At 42.6% G+C, this 19850-nt stretch overlaps 1 protein-coding gene and 1 long non-coding RNA gene across 2 annotated transcripts in view; one reads left to right on the forward strand and one right to left on the reverse strand.

Annotated features, from left to right (window-relative positions):
* Positions 1-1659: 1659 nt before the first annotated feature.
* Positions 1660-19850, reverse strand: part of LOC111774365 (uncharacterized) — a 60924-nt gene continuing 42733 nt past the window's right edge. Inside the window, exon 3 of the long non-coding RNA XR_002809345.2 lies at positions 1660-2779. This is a non-coding gene — a long non-coding RNA (uncharacterized lncRNA). The remainder of the gene's footprint in view (positions 2780-19850) is intronic.
* On the forward strand, positions 18349-19288 carry LOC100071539 (EF-hand domain-containing protein D1). Its single transcript, XM_014741619.3, has one exon. The coding sequence runs from the start codon at positions 18423-18425 to the stop codon at positions 18822-18824; it is 402 nt and encodes a 133-aa protein (XP_014597105.1). The 5' UTR covers positions 18349-18422; the 3' UTR covers positions 18825-19288.

Here is a 19850-nt window from a genome sequence, read left to right on the forward strand (position 1 = left end):
TCCTAGTCTATCTTAGCCTGGAAGCTCTGCTGAACCTGTCTACCATGGGTGACTCTGTTGGTCTGAGAAGTACTGGTGGCATAGCTTTCAGCATCACAGCAACACACAGCCACCACAGATCACAACTGATGGGTGGGTGGTGTGGTTCCCTGAATGGAAAACGAACCCAGGCCACAGTGGTGAAAGCACCAAATCTTAACCACTAGACCACCAGGGCTGGCTGATTAATAAGTGGTAGCTGTTTATTACTCTTCTGATTATAAAAATATATACACTCATCATTCCAAAAATTCAGCAATATATAAAAGTAAAAAAAAAAAAAAAAGTAGAAACCACTCAAATGATTCTATGACCGTTGCTAGCATCTTGGTGAAAATCCTTCCAGTCATATTTTTATGTGAATGTGTGATGTGCAGAATCTGAAATTTACCCCGGAGGGGGAAGAAAATTTATATAAGGAGCACTGGTATCTCCAAGAGACAAGTTCCAGATCCTTCTTTGATATTCACTGTTATTGAAGCAGTGGTCTTAAACAATTTGGAGTGGCAAGCAACTGGTCCCTAAGACAAAAAATGCCTGTAACCATCAAAAACAGAGAAGGTGGTGGACTGGCTTCTGCCCTGCAACTCAAGTGAGGAAAGTTTAGGGTCTGTGGGCCAGCAGACACCAGTCTCTGTTTCAGTATGTATGAGAGGAGGCTTGTGATCCTAGCATGCGGTGAGTGTGTAAACAATAGAAAAGCCTGTCCATCAAGATCTAAGTTGGAAGTCAAGATCTGCTTTGGAAAGCAGTGATGCATTTGATCCTCAAGCTTTCTTAACAGTGACAAGCAGCATTAATTCAGAAGACCCATGTGTGGGGGACTGGAATTGGCCACCCCAAGATATGTCTGTTTGGCATGGGGATAATTTGGGGCTGGTTACTTTTAAAAACTGCAGACAGGAAAGAAACTCTGAAAAGCAGAGTTTACTTACCCTTTGTTAAGAGACACTTACATTGTTAAGGAAATCTCCATCTTTAAAGGTGTCTCCCTCTCTGTACAGGAGGAAGGGGGATGATCTTATGTCTAGAAACTCTTATCAATGTGGAAGGCAGGGACTCAAGTCTACATAATAACCTGACTCCTGTTTACTGTACTTGTGTGGTAATCTCCCATGATTGACTCCCCCTACCCCCAATATCCTCTTTTGTCTTTAGCTGAAGATGATATTTAAGGTGGTGGCTTCTGCCATTTTGGCGAGTTGCTCAGGTTGCCTGAGCCTCTCCCATGTATACATGTTATAAAGCTTTGTTTAATTTTCTCCTGTTATTCTGTCTCATGTGAATTTAATTCATTCTCTGGCCAGAGGAACCCAGAGTGGGTAGAGGAAATGTCTTCCTCCCCTACACATGTGAGAGTCTTGTCATTTAAGGAATAATCTACCTTTGCACCTTCAAGCAAGCTGAACCCAAAGCTAGAAAGAAGAAAATAATAAAGACCAAAGCAGAGATAAACAAAATACAGAATGAAACACAGTAGGAAAAAAATCAGCAAAAGTAAAAGTTGGTTCTGTGAAAAGTGACATTGAGGAATGTCATTGAGGAATCTTGGGGCAGGAGACCCAAGAAAGAAAACAATTTGCTGCTAAAATGAGAAGAACAGAATTGAAGCTATTATCATTTGAACAATAGAAGAAGTATAACTTTATTTTATAGTAAATGAACAGGGCATACTTGTTATTGATCTTTGTGAAATATTTTACATACATGAGATCATACATACATGACATTTTATAACTTGCTTTTTTCCCTCAACAATATGTTGTGGACATCTTTCCATGAAGTAAATGTATAAATGTGTATTTGTATCATTTTTATCAGCTGCACGGTACTCCATTATACGCACAACCAGTATATTCCACTCCGCAAAATCAGGATATAAATACTGTGACAGCTCATTCCTTTTTTCAATAAATTACTAGTGCCCCCATCCACTAGAGCAATAGAAGATTCCTTATCTCCCTCTTAGGCTTCCTATTTTCCTTGATTATCCAAAATTCTAGGGCCTTACATAATATAAAAGGAAGGTCATTTGTCTTCCACTTCCCAGTAGGGAGATCTTGTTGGTTCTCTCTGTCTTTGTCCTCCCCTGTCTTTCCACTGATGGCTCTTGCATCTAAGTCTGCCCTATTGTGGTTCTCAAACTTTATAAGATTATAGGATTATGAAATAATTTTCAATCCAAATATCTGATGAAGTTTGGTAACATTTATCTTCCCAGCCCAGGAGTTCAATGTGTTATCATGCCCTTAGGCTGCTCTCAGGTTCTCAGAAGATGATAGGGAACCCAGTGATTAGTATCGATGCTGCCTGAGTCATGATGTTTACTTCTCTGTGAATTTCAACTTAAATTGCTAAACTGCCTTACTCTTGCCAGTGCCCTCCTCCTAGGGACTTGGTCCCTGTTCACTGCCTGGTGGCTGTGGCCTCACCGATGGGGCCCTCAAAAGTTTCCCTTTTAAAACCCCATACCTGGATTATAGCTGAGCTCATTCTTTAGATGTAATGCCTTGTTGGCCTGGTATCGCCCTCTCTCAGTCCAAGGAGTCCTGGCCAAGAATACTAAACAAGAGCGTCTGGTCAGGAACCAGAGCAAGTCTTCAGGACCAAAACTGACATTGTCTGGAGATGCAGCGTGGTGTGTTGGTGCAGTAGTCATGGTGATGCGCTCTTCGCTCCCCGTCTGCTTCCAGCCCAAGCGTGGTAACTCCATTCCCCTTAGTATAGGAGCAGCTGAATCCTGGCAATGAAACACAAGGGGAAGGCTGCTGAGGGAGCCAATGAAGAAGACTTCCTTATTCCTAAAATAGAGACACAGAGAGAGATGGCCCCTCTTCCTTTGGACATTGTGATGTTTAAATGAGATGCCTGGAAGCACTTCAGCCTCAAGCCAATCCACTCTGGAGGAAAGAGCCAAGGGAAGTACCCAGAGGTAGGCAGGAATCCAGGCACACTGACCCGAAAGGCTACCTTACCTCTAGACTTAGTAAGTGGGAAAGTATAGTTGCTTACAGTTTAAGACTGTTTAAGGGAAATTTCCTGTTACTTGAAACCCAAAATGCTATGAATCTTTCATGTGGATAAATTACTTAGCATTTTTGAGCCTCAGTTTCTTCATCCAAAACAATCCCTACATTCCTGTATTTTGAAGTTTAAATGAGCTTTGTCATGTACGTCCTCATGAGGCTATCGTTACTAGAGTAAAGATAATACTTCTTTGCCCTCTTCATAAGCTGGCTCCGCAGTGAGCTGCTCAGGTCGTTTGGACTCTATTTCATATTCTCTAAGGAATTCAGTAGCATGCAATCTGGACTGCAGACTTTAAAACCAGGTAAATCTCAGTCAGCTCCACAGAGCTGTACGGCAATGTGGTAGAATGGTTAGGAAAGTGGGGTCAGAAATCAGACCGCCCCAGTTCGAATTATTGTGCTCTTGGGTAAATGGCTTAACTTCTCCAAGGTCCAGTGTTCCCAGCTATATGTTATAGATAATAGTACCTACTTCAGAAGGTTGTTTTTACATCCAAATGTGGTGATCTACATTAAGCTTTTAACCCTTTGACATAGTTGACAGTAAAAAAAACAATGCTATTATTACTTGGTCACAGTAGTATAATGATTTGTTGGTATATCTTTAATCTCTGTTACTTAGCATCTAAAGTTTTCCTGTACAGGTTTCTGTGAAATTCTGCAAAATATACTGAACTTGAAATGTGGCTGTCTTATTTTTCTCACCCTTTACTATTATCAAGTATCATTTTGAGTTCTTTCTCTTAAAGTTTCTAATTTTGTGTTTGAGACTTCTGAGTCTATTTTTGAAGTGGCTCACATGCCTGGAAAGAGAAAGGACTGAATTCAGAACAAAGGGTCAGTGACTGACTGAGCAGACTTTACCCCTCCCTTCCCCACTCCTAAGGCCTAAAGGAGAGCGGTGACTAAGGGGATGAAAACATTATTCACACAGATGAGGCGTCCCCAGAGGCTGCTTCTCCTGAGCTCAGCCTCACTTTGAAAGCTGTCCTGAGCTGGAAGAACCAAGGACATGGACCAGCACAGCTTTAGGATCCTTCCTTTTTTCTCTCTCTCTTTTTCTTTCTTCGCCTGACTCCTGGTTTGCTCTATCAATTCAGCTAATTCTGACTCAAGAGACAGTTTCTTTTAATGCTTGCCTACCTCTGCCTTACAGAAAAGAGGTGCCCAAGAATCACACGGACCATTAGGTGTGAGGACCCTTAGGGCTGTGAGGACTCAGATAACATCCAACCCAATCTCCTTATTTGATATTTAAGAGACGGGGCTCCTCAGTGTCTAGTGATCACACAGCTACTTAGTGAGTAGAGTAAGGACTTAAACCCAGGTGTGGACACTCTAGCCAGTGCTCTTTATTTTTATTCAATGAGTTAATCTGGCAAGAATTGCTAAGGAAATCATATTTAGGTAATACTTAGTAAATGCTATGGACAGGTCAGGAGCTGAGCCAAATGCATTTATATTATCTCATTTCATCTTTACAACTACCGTGTGAGAGGTCTGGAGAGGTTTAGTGACTTGCCAAAGGTTATAATGGATTCTAAGTGGAGAAGTTGGGATGTGAAACTACAACATCTGAGTCCAAATCCAGAGTTCTTAGAAGAGAAAATGTTTGTGCTCAGTCTACCTACACTTCCTCCTTCCTCCCAGATGCATACTTGCATGAGCATGGGAAAGATTCAATGAACAGTTCCCTCTCTCCCTTCAATCAATCACACTGAGAAAAGCGAAACATTATTTATTCACGAACTTCAGAGTTTTTAAGAAAATTCTCCTAGGGAACTGGAGCCTCTAGTCTCTAGCTACGGAAAGTGTGGTCTTCACACCAAGAGCGTTGGCATCTCCTTGGAGCTTGCTAGAAATGCAGACTATCAGGCTCCACTCCACACTCCCCGAATTGGAGTCTGGAGGTGAACGGGCTCCTCAGGCGGGTCATGTGCGTCTTAAAGTGAAGGAGCTGCGCTCCAGCCTGACTGAAGATGAAGGATTCCTGACTTCTGGAGATCAGACAGCATCGTTACCAAATTTCTCCCTGACGTGATGAAATTTCCACATAATTATGTCCAAACCACCGTCTCAAGAAGTCACAAAAGAAGAGCCTTTTGGAGAAAAATAAGATTAATACTAGACAGTATATCTTGCTAAAGCCAAAGAGACCTGAAATCAACTTGAAAGCCTTTTTAAAAAACTAGCAAAGAATTTAGACAGAGAAACTTCATCCATACCTCAAACCACTGAGTCAAACGAAGATAATAAAATATTTATCGAAAAAAATGAAACCATGAAGGGAAAAATATTTTATAGGCATTTTACATAGTTTAGTTTCTCATCACATCATTGAATCCTTACTGTATATATAAGGAAAGTGAGGAAGAAGATGTTAGATAAATTGTTCAAAGGCCATGCAGACTTGTCTCTGAATCCAGGTTTGTCTGATTCTAAAGCTCCCTATATCGCTCCCTGTGTATGACCCACATATATTGTGCCAGGTGCTGTAGAAATCCAAAAGCAGTACCAATTTCCTCAATTCTAAGATGCATATTTTTTTTTCCCCACAGCTTAATGTTTCTGAAGTTAGGATGCCTCTTAAAACCAATGTCAAAGGAAACTTGCCGAGGTGCTAAGAAAATTCAATGTAGACGGAAAGTTTTTTCAACAAATAGTGCCAGAAAAACTGGATATCAAACTGAAAAAAATGAATCTTGATCTATACCTCACACCACACACAAAAACTAATTTGAGATGTATCATAGACTTAAATGTAAAAGCAAAAACTATGAAATGTGGAAGAATATATTTGCAACCATGGGAGGGGTAAATATTTCTTTAAAAAGCCACAGAAAGCACTAAACAACCTCAGGGCCATTAGGATGTCTACCATCAAAACAAAACAAAACAAAACAGCAAATAACAAGAGTTGGCGAGGATATGGAGAAATTGGAATGCTGGTACACAGTTGGTGGGATTGTAAAATGGTGCAACTGTTATGGAAAGCAGTATGGAAGTTTCTCAAAAATTAAAAATAGAACTAGCATAGGATCCAGCAATCCCACTTTTGGGTATATATCTGTAAAAATTTAAAGCAGAGTCTCAAAGAGATACTATTCACAATAGACAAGAAGTGAAAACAAACCAAAGGTCCATTGACAGGTGAATGTGTAAACAAAATGTATATACATACAATGGAATATTATTCAGCCTTAAAAAGGAAGGAAATCTTTGCACATGCTTCATCATGGATGAATCTTCAGGACCTTATGCTAAGTGAAATAAGCCAGTCATAAAAAGACAAATACTCTATGATTCCACTTATATGACATCAAATTAATAAACAGAAATCTCATTAAATTGGAGCCAGGAGGCCAAAAGGGGAAGCTCTTACGCCTTATGTCAACAGCAGAGCCCAAAAGGGAGAAGAAAGACTTCCTCTTCTTGAGCAGCAAGAAGCTCAGACAATGAGAGACTGTCACAACTAAGCCAATAAAAAAGCTACTACACCTCGAGCTCTTTGTTTATGATAGCCCTCTCCATTTCCTCTTCCCCTCTGTAAAAGTGCTTCTCCTCCCTTGCTTCTGGGGGGCTGGCACATGGTTTGCTGTGGTTACAGACTCCAAATTGCAATTCTTCAATAATCCTGAGTAAACCCGTTTTTGCTGGAGAAATAACTGGATGTCTATCTGTTGAAGGTCAACAACGTACACAGAGTAGTCAAACTCATAAAGACACAAAGTAGAACGGTGGGTACCAGAGGCTAGAGGGAGGCGGAAGTGAGGAGTTGCTGTTTAATGGGTATAGGGTTTGAGACTTGCAAGATGAAAAAGTTCTGAAGACCTGTTTCACAACAATGTGAATTACTTAGCACTACTAAACTGCTCACTTAAAAATGGGTAAGATGGTAAATTTTATGTTATGTGTTTTTTTACAATAAAATTCTTTAAATCTTTGCAGAAAAAAAAAGCACTTAACATAAAAGAAAAAATTGAGTAATTGGACTTCATAAAAATTAAAACTAGCCATTCATCAAGACACTGAAAAGAAAGGGAAAAGCAAATCACATATTCACAATATTCACAATACATATATCTGCAGTGGATGCTTCCCCGACTGCCAGAAGCTTTCGGCTGCTGGAAACTCAGCGGTTGAGTCTCACTTGAGACATGGTCCTTGGCCAGAAGGAGCTGTCAGGAACAGACTGCCTCTGTCCTGAAGCGATTTGGGAACAGGAATGTGGAGGTCCCTGTTATCAACTGAATCTGTTGTTCTGTGTTGAAATGTCCTCGGGACAAGAGTGTGGAGAGAGAAGAGGCTTACAATAGAGGTTTGAGGAAATCAATGTTTAGTGCTTGGGTGAAGGAGGGAGAAGAGAAGAGAGGAATAGAAAAAAGATAAGAGCATCCGGAGAGATGGGAGGAATATTAGGATTGCATGGAGACGTGGAAGTCAAGGGAAGAGGAGGCACCTAAAAGGAAGTAGTCTGTAAAATGCTGCTGAGAGATTATGTAAGGGAAAAAATGAGCAAGAGATATCAGATTTAGCAACACGAAGGTTACTGGAGACAACAAGTAAGAAGAATTTGGTTGTGTAATGGGGCCAGAAACCAGAATGAAAAGCATTAATGAGTAGGAGGTAAAGAAACAGACACAGGGGGCCAGCCTGGTGGCGCAGCGGTTAAGTGTGCACGTTCCACTTTGGCGGCCCAGGGTTTGCTGGTTCCCATCCGGGGTGCAGACGTGGCACTGCATGGCAACCATGCTGTGGGAGGCGTCCCACATATGAAGTGGAGGAAGATGGGCATGGATGTAAGCTCAGGGCCAGTCTTCCTCAGCAAAAAGAGGGGGATTGGCAGATGTTAGCTCAGGGCTAATCTTCCTCGAAAAAAAAAAAAGAAATAGACACAGCAAGTGAAGCAACTCAGAAAAATTTGCAAATGAGAAAGAGAAGAAGAATTAGGTTAGGATCTGGAGCAGCTACCTGGATTGGACATCAAAATACTTAAAAATTCAGTTTAATTATTTTTTAATAAGTAATATATTCATTTGGTTCAAAGGTTTAAAGAATTATACATTGAGAAGTCTTACTTTCACAGATGTCCTTCTATTTTCCTTAATCTATATTCCCTACCCTATCTTCTATATGTAACCACAATCTATTAGTTTTTTGGAATCTTTCCACTATTTCTCTTCTTTTTTTTTTTTTTTTTTGAGGAAGATTAGCCCTGAGCTAACATCTTCTGCCAATCCTCCTCTTTTTGCTCAGGAAGACTGGCCCTGAGCTAATATCCGTGCCCATCTTCCTCTACTTTACATGTGGGATGCCAACCACAGCATGGCTTGCCAAGTGGCGCCGTGTCCACACCCAGGATCTGAACCTGCGAACCCCAGGGCGCTGAAGCAGAATGTTCGCACTTAACTGGGCCAGCCCCTCCACTATTTCTTTAGGCAGATAAGAGCAAATACTAGTGTAAATTAATATCCCTCCCCCCTTCCTTACACAAAAGCAGCATACCAGTTTGATTTTTTTCACTTCACAATAGACCTATATATCTTTCCAGATTAGTACCGATAGAGGGACACAGGTTGTTCCCAACCTTTTGCTACTATAAACAATGCTGCACTGAATGACCTCGTACAGAAGAAAATTCACATCTGTAGGTGTATTTTTAGGCTAAAATTCTAGAAGTATAGTTTCTGTATTGGAGATTAATGCATTTTCATTTTGATGGTTATCGTCAAAATGCCTTCCGTAGGGTTTGTCCCATTTTGTTCTCCCAGGCAGTCTGTGAAAGTGCCTGTGCCCCTACCTCCAGCAACAGAAAATGCGACCACACATTTGAATTTTTGGTAATCTGATGAGTGATCATCGGTATTTTGATACACTTTTATTTTTGCATTTATCTTATTATAAAAGAGGTTGAACATGTTTTCATACGTTTAAACGTAATTTGTATTTCTTTTACAGTGAACCGTGCTTCTCACAGTCTTATGGTTTACGTCTTCATCCATTTCTCCTTTGGGTTGTTGGCCTTCTTCTTCTCAATTTCAAGGAGCTCTTTATATATTAGGGGAGAGGGAGCTATTGATCATATAAGTGAAAGAGGGATAATAAAGCAAGCGTACCCAGAAGAGATGGGGAATGAGGTCAAAGGCAAAAATGCAAATATTAGCCTTAAGTAAATATTAGCCTTTAAGCAAATATTAGCCTTCTTACTTCTTCCTTAAGTAAGAAGAAGGATACCTGCTACCTTATAACAAAAGAAACAGAACAATTGCGTGCACGTGCAGATGGGTATGAGGATGTTGTGGTAGAGAGTTTCAGGAGTATCAGTTTGTTGGTTTCTGTTTTCACAATGATATAAGAGGCAGGTTCATCTGCTGAGAACTGATGAGGCAGCAGGGGTGGGAAGAGAGAGGTTGGAAATGGAGAGGGAAGTTAGATATAGTCACCAGAAAGAGTAGAGGAACAGTAAGACTCGAGAGATGCCGTAAGTCTTGGGAAGCCCTGAAGGCTCAGCTGAACTTGGTGACCGGGAATTTAGAATGACAGGTGTAGGCCTGGCTATGTGATCTTTCTCCAGCTATGCTCAGAGGCCCATGGGAAGGCATGGTAAAGGCAGACAGGACTGAAGTTTTCATTCTGGAACTCATTTACCCGGAACTCAAGTATTTCCCCAAAATGAGCCAAAAGGACAAAGGGGCAAAGGAATATAGATCACGGTCAAGAGAATAACAGAAATGACTGGTTGCGAGTTGGATTGAGGCAAAAGGAGGCAAGAGGGTACTAAGAAAGTACATGTGTCAATAAATCAGAAGTTAGTCTGAAAAGCAAGTATATGGGGAGAAAAGCAAAGAAGCAGAAACAATGGAAGATGGTGGCTGAGAATGAGTCGTTCCATTCTGAGACAGGTCCAGGGTATAACATTGGGAGTGTCTGGCTGAGGCGAGGTCACTGAAAATAAAGAGACCAAGAAACTGAAAGCCAGGGTGTTGGATAATCGGTACTCTCTAGATTCTAAAGTTACCCCTATTGATGGCAGGAGTAAAGGTGGACAGGACAGCTGATGAGCTTATGCCTGAGTCTTCAGTGAACAAGAGGCAGTGTCTACGATGTCAAGAAATGACAGAACAAGGAAGACTAGAAGGTGATACAGCCAAATGGCATGAACTATGAAAAACAGAGATTTTTACAAACAGTTGGAAGAGTAAGGGTAAAAAAGCGGTGTTAAGGAACAGAGAAAAGAGGCTTCTGACTCTGCCTCTGGATCCTGAATATCCAGAAATCTACAGGGTTGTGAATGAATGAGCAGCCTTCACGTGAGCAGGCTGTTGTGGTATCTGATCCTCAGGGAATATCCTTTATGGATTTTAAGATTTTAATAGTGTGGAGCCATCAGAAACGCATCAGCGCTTACATACATGAAGGCCATTCTCTCTCCTGGCTGAGGACAGCCAGCTTTGAGAGTGATCTTGGCGAGGAATGTTCCAAATGTCAGCACCACATGCAGCTCTATGTCCGTCATTTCAGGTCGAGTCTTGCGAGACTGCGAATGCCCCTCAGAATTCAAACCGGAGCACAAACATGCATGACCCCTTTCCAGGGAGTAGTTTGAACATGACAGAGGAGGAGAGGATAAGGAGATGGATGTTTGAAGGAGGGGTCCTCATGAGTGAGGGAAAATGGGAGACGAGGGCACCTCAGGTAATATTAGTAGCTAACACTTATTACTGAGAGATCACCACCCGTCAGGCCCTGTTCTGAGCACTTCATGTGTAAAAACTCATTTAAACCTCACAAATAGACTAATGAGGTAAGTTCTAGTACAGTCACTCACATTTTTAAAATGGGGAGACTGAGGTAGAGAGGTAAAATAGCTTGTCCTAGTTATGTCACACAACCAGTAAACAGCAGAGCCAGGATGGGAGCTGAGGCAGTCTCGGCCCCCAAGGCCACACTCTTAACTACCCTAACTCTGCTGCTTCCAGCCAACAGCATGCAGAGACAGCCTCGGGAATCCTTAAACATGACACAGATTTTTCTGGGCTGCTGCTCTGGAGCCTTCCCATTATCCCTCAAGGAAAATCTCAAAGAAATTAGTTCCGGACTATGCAAAGAATTAAACTGCGGGAGGGAGAGACAATAGAATCAGACTGTTTACATGACAAAAAACGAAATAGGCTCAAGGGAGCTGTGTTCAATAAGGTAGGAAGAGTTTTACAGATGAAATGAAAGAGTGGAGCGGCCTGTCTGATGGCTCCTCTGTTCTCAGCCATTCTCCTGACCCGGCGCTCTAGGACTTTGAGAGAGGTAAGGTCATTCTGGAGTAATGCTGTGAGCTGAGCTTCACGACTCAGCTCTTGAAATCTAGGGGAGGGAGATGGTGGGGAAGACAGAGGAGATGCCTCTCCACCTCCTGTTTCAGTCTCAGAACTGACCTTCCAAACCTCCAGATCCACTCGATTCTTTGGGGTCTTGTGAGGAACCCAGCCCAAGCAGGTCTCTGATACTTTTCAAACAGCTGCAGAGTCTTTTCTATAATCACAATAAACATTTTTGTTTGTTTGTTTATTTGTTTGGTTTTTTTTAGCTAGTTGTTCAGGATAGCAAGTCACAAAATAGTTTGTGCTGTTTGAGACCATCATTTTCTCCCCTAGAAAAATGTCTGTATCTGTATGCAAAAAACTTTAGATGGCATATATAACCAAAGTGCTTAACTCCAAGGAGCTATTGTAAGTATTTATATACACATTTTACTCATCTATAATTTTCTCCTTTTTTGTCAATGAACATGAAACTTATGAAATAAAAAAATAAAATAGTTAATTATGAAAACATTAATAGTGGGCCATGAAACCATTCAGCAGAATGAAGTCAAGAAAATAGAAAGGGTCTTCCTGAAAACTCTCCCTTTGAGAATCCCTTCTCTCATCAAGCTTCTCCCAGGACTGTGTCCCAGAGGATAAAGTTGGAAGAATGCCACCTCTCCACTCTTCATATGTGTGCTTTCCCCATAATGACCAATCACAGCAGGGCCACATCAGTTCTCAGTATCCTTGGTTTGACTTTATCTGATATTCTCTGATTCATTCCCATCTTGGAAGCTTCAGATCTGCGCTGTCAGGCAGCCAGGAGGCCCGGGCATAGTTTTCCATGCCCACCACCATCACCTGCTGCTGAGCACCTGAGCGCGCTGCCCCCTCCCTCGGTGCTGTGCTGGCAGAGCTGATAAAGTTGTGCACTCTCCCAGACTCAGTCCCACTTGCAGCTGCTAGCACTCCCTAACACTGCAATTCTCTTATTTCTCCTCTGCCCTTTTTCAGTCATCCCTGGCCCCTCTGAGCTACTAAATTAATAAATGCCACTGACAAGTTTAATACTCTCTCTCCTTCTTCCTGTTAGGAGTGGACGAGGGCAAAGAAGGAAGACCTTCTCAAGAAAGTGATGCCCCTGAAGCTTACTTCAAAGAGGTGCAGCAACTTCCCAGTAGTTTCTCTGTTAAGAGGGACTATTTGATGAGGTACGGTCCTGGGGAAAAGCTGTAGTTTTACCTTAACCTTCCCTGCTGAGGCTTGACCGGAGTAACCAAACTAGCAACATCCATATGCCAGATGTACTCAACCTTTCCCTGTCCTTGACTTACGAAGTGACCTCAAGGTGTGGCCCAGACTCATGATATCTTTCCTTAGGTATTCTACTAAATCGGAGCCCTTTTATCCTGCCAAAACACTTAACATCATATGTGTAAGAGAATGTCTCTAGATTGTTTCACCAGGCTTCTCCTAATTGTTTCAGAAAGCTTCTCTTACCAAGCTTCTAGGGGCACCAAATGCCAATACGCTCATATCATTTAGTCATTACTGCTTCATACCATTTTTGTTCTGCTAAGAAGGACCAATTAGCCTTTTGATTAACCAGAAACACTAACAATGCCACTTAAACCAAGACAAGTGTGCAACAGGGTGATTTATTGAGAATTAAATGGAGCAAGACTAGATGTAAACACTCAACATTATTATTTATTTTCTGTTGCTTAGAAGCAGCACGCTGTGTATCCCTGAGAGACTACTACTTTTCTAAAGACTGAAAGCATCTTATCCCCAGAAAATACCCTTTCATGATGTTAAGGTTGGGTTTTCACTGTTTCAAATATCTAAAGCTTCTTAATAAGCCGTTAAGCCCATTATTAAAGAAAGTAGTGGGAAAAGGAAGCCTGGATGTTTTTTCAAGTATCAGAGGAGTGAAAAATCTGGTCCCTGGAGAGGTAGATTAAGAAAAAGTGGGAGAGAATCAGTGGAGAAGTAGGAAAGTAGTGGATTTCTTTTAGTGGTAGAAATTAAAACTACTCAAATGTAGTGCACTGGGAAGATACAGGTGGCTGCATTAAGACAGGGCAGCACCCTGAGTGCCTGTGGCAAAGTTCCCTGTGGCCGAGTGGGCACAACTGAATGGTGGTCTAGGACAGTCTAATGAGAGATGGTCCTGTGGCAAAACTCATGGACTAAAAGAGACTGAGCCTTGAGCATGTCTTCAGTAATGATCACAACAGACAGAAGGCCAGAGGTCTCTCCCCTGTTTATCCCAGAGCTGAATAAGCTCCGGAATCTTGATAAAACCCGAAGAAAGAGAAGGGAGCCGTGAAGAATGACTGATATTGAGCTTATCACTCACCTTGGCATAAGATTTAATTTGACAAAGAAAATTAAAAACAGTATCACATTCCTGGTACTGCTGTGGTACTGGGAAAGCCTGGAGGAGTCAGTTTCCTCAAAGCAAACTGGATAAATCCCCATGTTAGTGCTTAAAGACAGTCAGCCTTCTAACACAAGTCCTCTTATTGTTGCCACACCAGGTTTGTTTTTGCCCGTCACCCGGAAAGCCAAACACCGAGACAACAAGATTGCAGCAGAGAGAGAGTTTAATCACAAGGCAGCCATGTGAGGAAGCAAGAGCATGAATCTCAAATCCACTTCATTGAAAATAGGGACTCAGGGATATTTATGGGATGGGGGGCAAGGTGGTCTGAAATGTGGAGATAGGTGAGTGGAGGTGAGGAGAGGTGAGGTAATTGATGATCCACAGAAGCATGGTAAGACTCCATGCCTCTTCATAGGACACATGCTCACAAAATGGCGGTGTTAACACGATCTGGAGGTGGAGTTTTTAGCCACTTGACGTCAAAAGGTTGCCTATTGGACATCTGCATGGACAATGGGTTGATGGGTTCGTGGTCTTAACCGGCCTGGAGTGGACAAAGGTGTTCTAATTCCTGAAGAACAGCTCAAATGCTCACTACTATAGCAACCCAGGCTCCAGGGAGATCTTATCTATAGGAACCTAGCGGGAGTCAGATAGCATATTGCCTAAACAGTAAACAATGGGTGTGTTAAACAGCTAAAAGATATAATCAGTAATTGCAAAAAGGAAAAAATACTTTAGTTCCTAGCTACTTAATCATCAATGGCTAACTATTTGCCAGTTTCATTATCAGAGTCCCCAAAGATTTTTACATTATATCACACATAACATGTGTGAAAGTTAATTTGGTTGACAACTATTTTAGTTTAAATTTCTCACAAAACAAAGTCTGCAACAAGGACTTGGGTGTAGCAGGTAATATCAGGAAGCAGGAGTGAGGGAATAAAGAGAATGAGACAGATAGTGAGAAATTGCCGATAAAGGATGTGTTGTTAAGCTAGTAACTGTGTGAACAATTGGAGTTCAATCCCCCTTAGCACCCCCTAAAGAACCACACAGGGGCCTGCCCTGTGGCCGAGCAGTTAAGTTCGTGCGCTCCGCTTCGGCAGCCCAGGGTTCGGATCCTGGGCGCGGACATGGCACCACTCATTAGGCCATGTTGAGGTGGCGTCCCACATGCCACAACTAGAAAGAGCCACAACTAAAATATACAACTATATACTGGGGGGATTTGGAGAGAAAAAAGCAGGAAAAAAAAAAAAAAAAGAAGAACCACACAAAATGGGCCTCCGAATCGTCCCTCTGAAGGATGGGAGGCTAGAGCATCTTTTCACTGATTCCCATCCCTCATTGAGGCTTGCTCCCAGGAATGTTTCTGGACTACCCTATGGATGGATGATAAATCTTCCTTGGCTTCAGGAAAACCTCTGAGGCTGGACACCAAGCCACAGGGAGAGCCAGACGTGGGAGAACTTGTGCATGGGACTGTCCACCATAACTGCTACCAAAACCCAAGCTGGGCTGAGGGGCTGTGGCTTTGGGCACAAAGAGCACATGCTACATAAACCTCTACCAGGAGAGTGAATGGAAGATGTTTCATCTTTTAGAGAAGAGTCTTTCTCTCCTCCAACCCCCATCCCGGGTTGTTGGGGAGGAGGGAGGGTATCATGCGACCTGCTACCTTTGCACATGTGTTTCAACCTCAGATGACTTCCCTGTTTTCAGCAGCAGTTCTCCTTCCTGCTCTCAGTTGTCTCTGCTGACTCAGACTCTAAGGACCGTCCGAGTTTGCCAGGCCCATCTCCCTCCTGGCTATATAGCAGCCCCCTTAGTTTAGGCTGCAGATTCCTTTGTTATCTCATCTAGTAACACATCCTTGTTTATCTTCCATCTTCTAGAATTTTGTAAAAAATTTTTCATCTTCTGATGGAGAAATGTCTATCCTTTGCCCATATTTTAGTTGAGTTATTTGTCTTTCTATGATTGAGTTGAAAGTGTTCTGTGTATATTCTGGATTCTAGTCTGTTATCCAACATATGATTTTCAAATATTTTCTTTCATTATGTGCATTGTCTTTCATTTTCTCAGCGGTGTCCTTTGAAGCACAAACATTTTTAATTGTGATGAAGTCTGATTAATCTATTTTTTCCTTGCCTGCTTCTGCTTTTGGTCTCATATTTAAGAAACAATAACTTAATCCAAGGTCATGATTTACACCTATATTTTCTTCTTAGACTTTTATAATTTTAATGTTTAGATTTAGGTATTTGATTCATTTTTAGTTGATTTTCAAATGGTGTCAGATAAGGGTCCAAATCCACTCTTTTGCATATGGATATCCAGTTGTCCCAGCACCATTTGTTGAAAAAGTATTCTTTTCCAATTGAATTGTCTTGGCACCTTTGATGCAAATCAACTGAGCATAAAATGTGAGGGGTTATTTCTGGATCTTAATTCTATTCCATTGATCTATCCTCATGCCACTACCACGCTGTCTTGATTAGTATAGCTTTGTAGTAAGTTTAGAAATTGGGGAACTTGAGTCCTCCAAATTTATTCTTCTTTTTCAAGACTGTTTTAGATTGTTTGGCTAGCCTGTGTCCCTTGAATTTCCATATGAATTTTAGGATCAGTTTGTCAATTTCTGCAAATTAGTCAGCTGTGATGAAAGATTGGCACTAACTTTTCTTAATAATAGATTACCTGTAAGATACCTCATAACTGATCATAACACAGCATTTCAACATGAATATTGAGAATTATACACACATTTATTGTTATTGTTCACTTGCATTATGAAATTCTATGAAGTTGCTGTTTAGAGAGCAGTAGTTGAAAATCATAGCAGAAACTTTTAACTTTGTGAAAGTCTATTTTTTTCATATTATCCTCATGACAAATAATATTATACATATAAGAGTAATACAACATAAGATTCTTTTTATCCTTTTCAGATGCACAAGTGATATTTTTGCTGTAGAGGATAAATGTTATTAAGATGGCAGACAGATTCTTCTTTTTTTGCTTAATAACAGAGTGCTGAACAAGTATGTTCAATAAAAATATTCTCTAAAATAACTTCCTTACATTTCTCAATGACTTTGGTGTGTTTTTTTTTTTTAAAGACTTTATCTTTTTCCTTTTTCTTCCCAAAGCCCCCCATTAGATAGCTGTATATTCTTTGTTGTGGGTCCTTCTCGTTGTGGCATGTGAGATGCTGCCTCAGTGTGGTTTGATGAGCAGTGCCACGTCCTCGCCCAGGATTCGAACCAATGAAATACTGGGGCGCCTGCAGCAGAGCATGCGAACTTAACCACTCGGCCACGGGGCCAGCCCTGGACTTTGGTGTTAATCTTGAAGTTCAATTGAAAAATTCGCACATTAGTATGGAATTTCTTTTCCAAAAGAGACTTATCTGTGAATCAAATCAAATCAAATTTAATGCTCTTAAAGCAGAAAGGATACACAGGGTAGCTTCTGTGGGTTCAGCCCATCTCTTCATTGTGTAGCTCCTTAAGTGAGCTATATAATCACTGTATCCGACCCAGATAAAGTGTTTCTTTAGTTGTTAAGATGTGGCTTCCTTACCTCACCACTCATACTGTTCTCACCACGGCTTCCTGTGTTGCCACATCCAATGGTCCGTTTTCCTTTGTCTCATGTAACTTCTACACTGCGTTAGACACAATTGCCTGCTCTCTGCTTTGTGAACTTTGTCCTGTGAGCTCTGTCCAGGTATTATACCATGCTGGATCTCCTACTTTTGAACACCTCGTCTCCGTTTCTCCACTACTCTCCTCTTTCTTCCCACCGCACCCCAGGGCCATACCCTATGCTACCCTAGTTTTTGCTCACTGGTTTCACAACCATTCCTATCCCGTTATCTTCTCATCTAGGCTCATGCTTCCTCCTGCATAGAGAGTACATTTATTTGTATATCACATCACCTCCAGTACAGTATGTCTGGGTATGGACTCGCTTAGCTCTCTAGGTTAACTTCCCTTCAACTCCATTTCTTAGTGGTAACAACTATTTCCCATGGTCATTAGATTTCAGTCTCCCACCCCTTCATTTTTTACATCTAATCACTTGCCATAAAGTCCTGTAGGTATTTTGTTGGGTTTTTTTTTTGGTGAGGAAGATTCACTCTGAGCCAACGTCTGTTGCCAATCTTCCTCTTTTTTTTTTCCTTGAGGAAGATTAGCCCTATTAGCTCTATTTTGTATGCAAGTTGCTGCCACAGCATGGCTTGACGAGTGGTATAGGTCTGGGCCTGAGATCAGAACCCATGAACCCAGACCGCCGAAGTGGAGCATGCTGGACTTAACCACTACGTCATGGGGCCACCCCCGACAGGTACCTTTTGAAAAAATTCTCAAATTAATCTATTCATCTCCATTCCACTTTGACCACTTGTTCAACTGCTTATAAAACTTCTGGGAGGGCGGCCCCCAGCCTGCGCCCCGCGCCGTGGTGGCCCTGGAGCCAGAGCCCAAACTGGCTGCCTGTGTACACCTGGCCAGCACCGATGCCAAGCTGAGCGCAAAGCTGAGCCGACGGCTGGACATCAACAAGGGCGCGGCATGGCCCCGCCACTGCAAGGTCTTCAACCCCGACACCGAGTTCCCAGAGTTCAGCCACCGCCTCATCAAGGACCTGGAGAACATGTTCAAACTGTACGATGCTGGACGGGACAGCTTCATCGACCTGATGGAACTGAAGCTGATGATGGAGAAGCTGGAGGCTCCCCAGACCCACCTGGGCCTGAAGAGCATGATCAAGGAGGTGGACGAGGACTTTGATGGCAAACTCAGCTTCCGTGAGTTCTTGCTCATATTCCACAAGGCCGCAGCAGGGGAGCTCCAGGAGGATAGCGGGCTGATGGCGCTGGCGAAGCTCTCTGAAATCAATGTTGCCCTGGAGGGCGTCAAAGGTGCCAAGGAAGTCTTTGAAGCCAAGGTCCAAGCCTTGTCCTCTGCCAGTAAGTTTGAAGCTGAGCTAAAAGCCAAACAAGATGAGAGGAAGCAGGAGGAAGAGAAGAGGAGGCTCCGCCAGGCGGCCTTCTGAGAACTCAAGGCCGCTTTCAGTGCATAGTCAGGCAACCTTGACCTCCGTCCACAGCTGTGCCCCACGGATGCCCCAGCTGCGAGAGCTTTCCAGGCATCCTCACTCCTGCTGACCCGTCACCCTAACCAGCCTCCGCACCCACTGCCCAATGCAAACTCCTTAGCCTCATAGGGGTGACAGGAGATGGCTCTCATCCCAGAGTGGGAGCCCCTCCCTGACGGTCCTAGGATGAGCCAACAGCCCCCTCGCCTCTCTCTCCTGCCCACCTGCCTCTGTCCTTCTCTGTAGCCAGAACGTGCCTCTACTTGGCACCCTCTACTTGTGCCTTGGCCCTTTACCATTCCACGTTGAAGAGTGGCCTGCTGGGTTAATTTGTACAGATACTTCCTTCTTTGGTGGTCCTCAGAGAAGATAGTCCCTGGAGGGCTATGATGCTAAATGCTGCCTGTGTCCTTGGGTAATTATTCTCTGCACCTCTCTCTGGCACATCCGCCTCCTCTTTGTTTCTCATTCAGTTTCCTTATTCTCATGCTTAGCCTGATTCTGTCAATTGCTTTTGCATCTTCTTCTGTCCTTTGATGATGGTGAGGTTTAAGGGGAGCCAGGCTGGACCACTGCCCTCTCTCCAACAGGGGGCGTGGCATGCCACCGAGATGACACACAATAGAGAAAAGATGGGAAGTTCTGTTTCTTCCCATCACCTTTCTCCTGTCCTCTTAGCAACCCCCATATCCTCTACCCTCTTCATCCCCCTCCATTCATATCTTCCCTTTTCAGCCTTTTTTTCTACTCTTAAACACTGTGCTACTTAACTGTAAGAATGAAAGAATACTTAGAAGTAATATTAATGAATGGAAGAATTTCTGTTCTACATGATTCTATGCAAATTATATTACAGTAGATCCCTGACACTCCCAAGGGACAAATCCAGAGCCTTTCAGAATCCCCCGAGTCATGACCACCCTCATCATCTAGCCAGTTTCCAACGTCTGCTCCCAGGCGTTGGGGTGAAGGTGTTCCCACTCC

Source organism: Equus caballus, chromosome 7, assembly GCF_041296265.1.
Source record: "Equus caballus isolate H_3958 breed thoroughbred chromosome 7, TB-T2T, whole genome shotgun sequence".
Taxonomy (NCBI): Eukaryota; Metazoa; Chordata; class Mammalia; order Perissodactyla; family Equidae; genus Equus; species Equus caballus.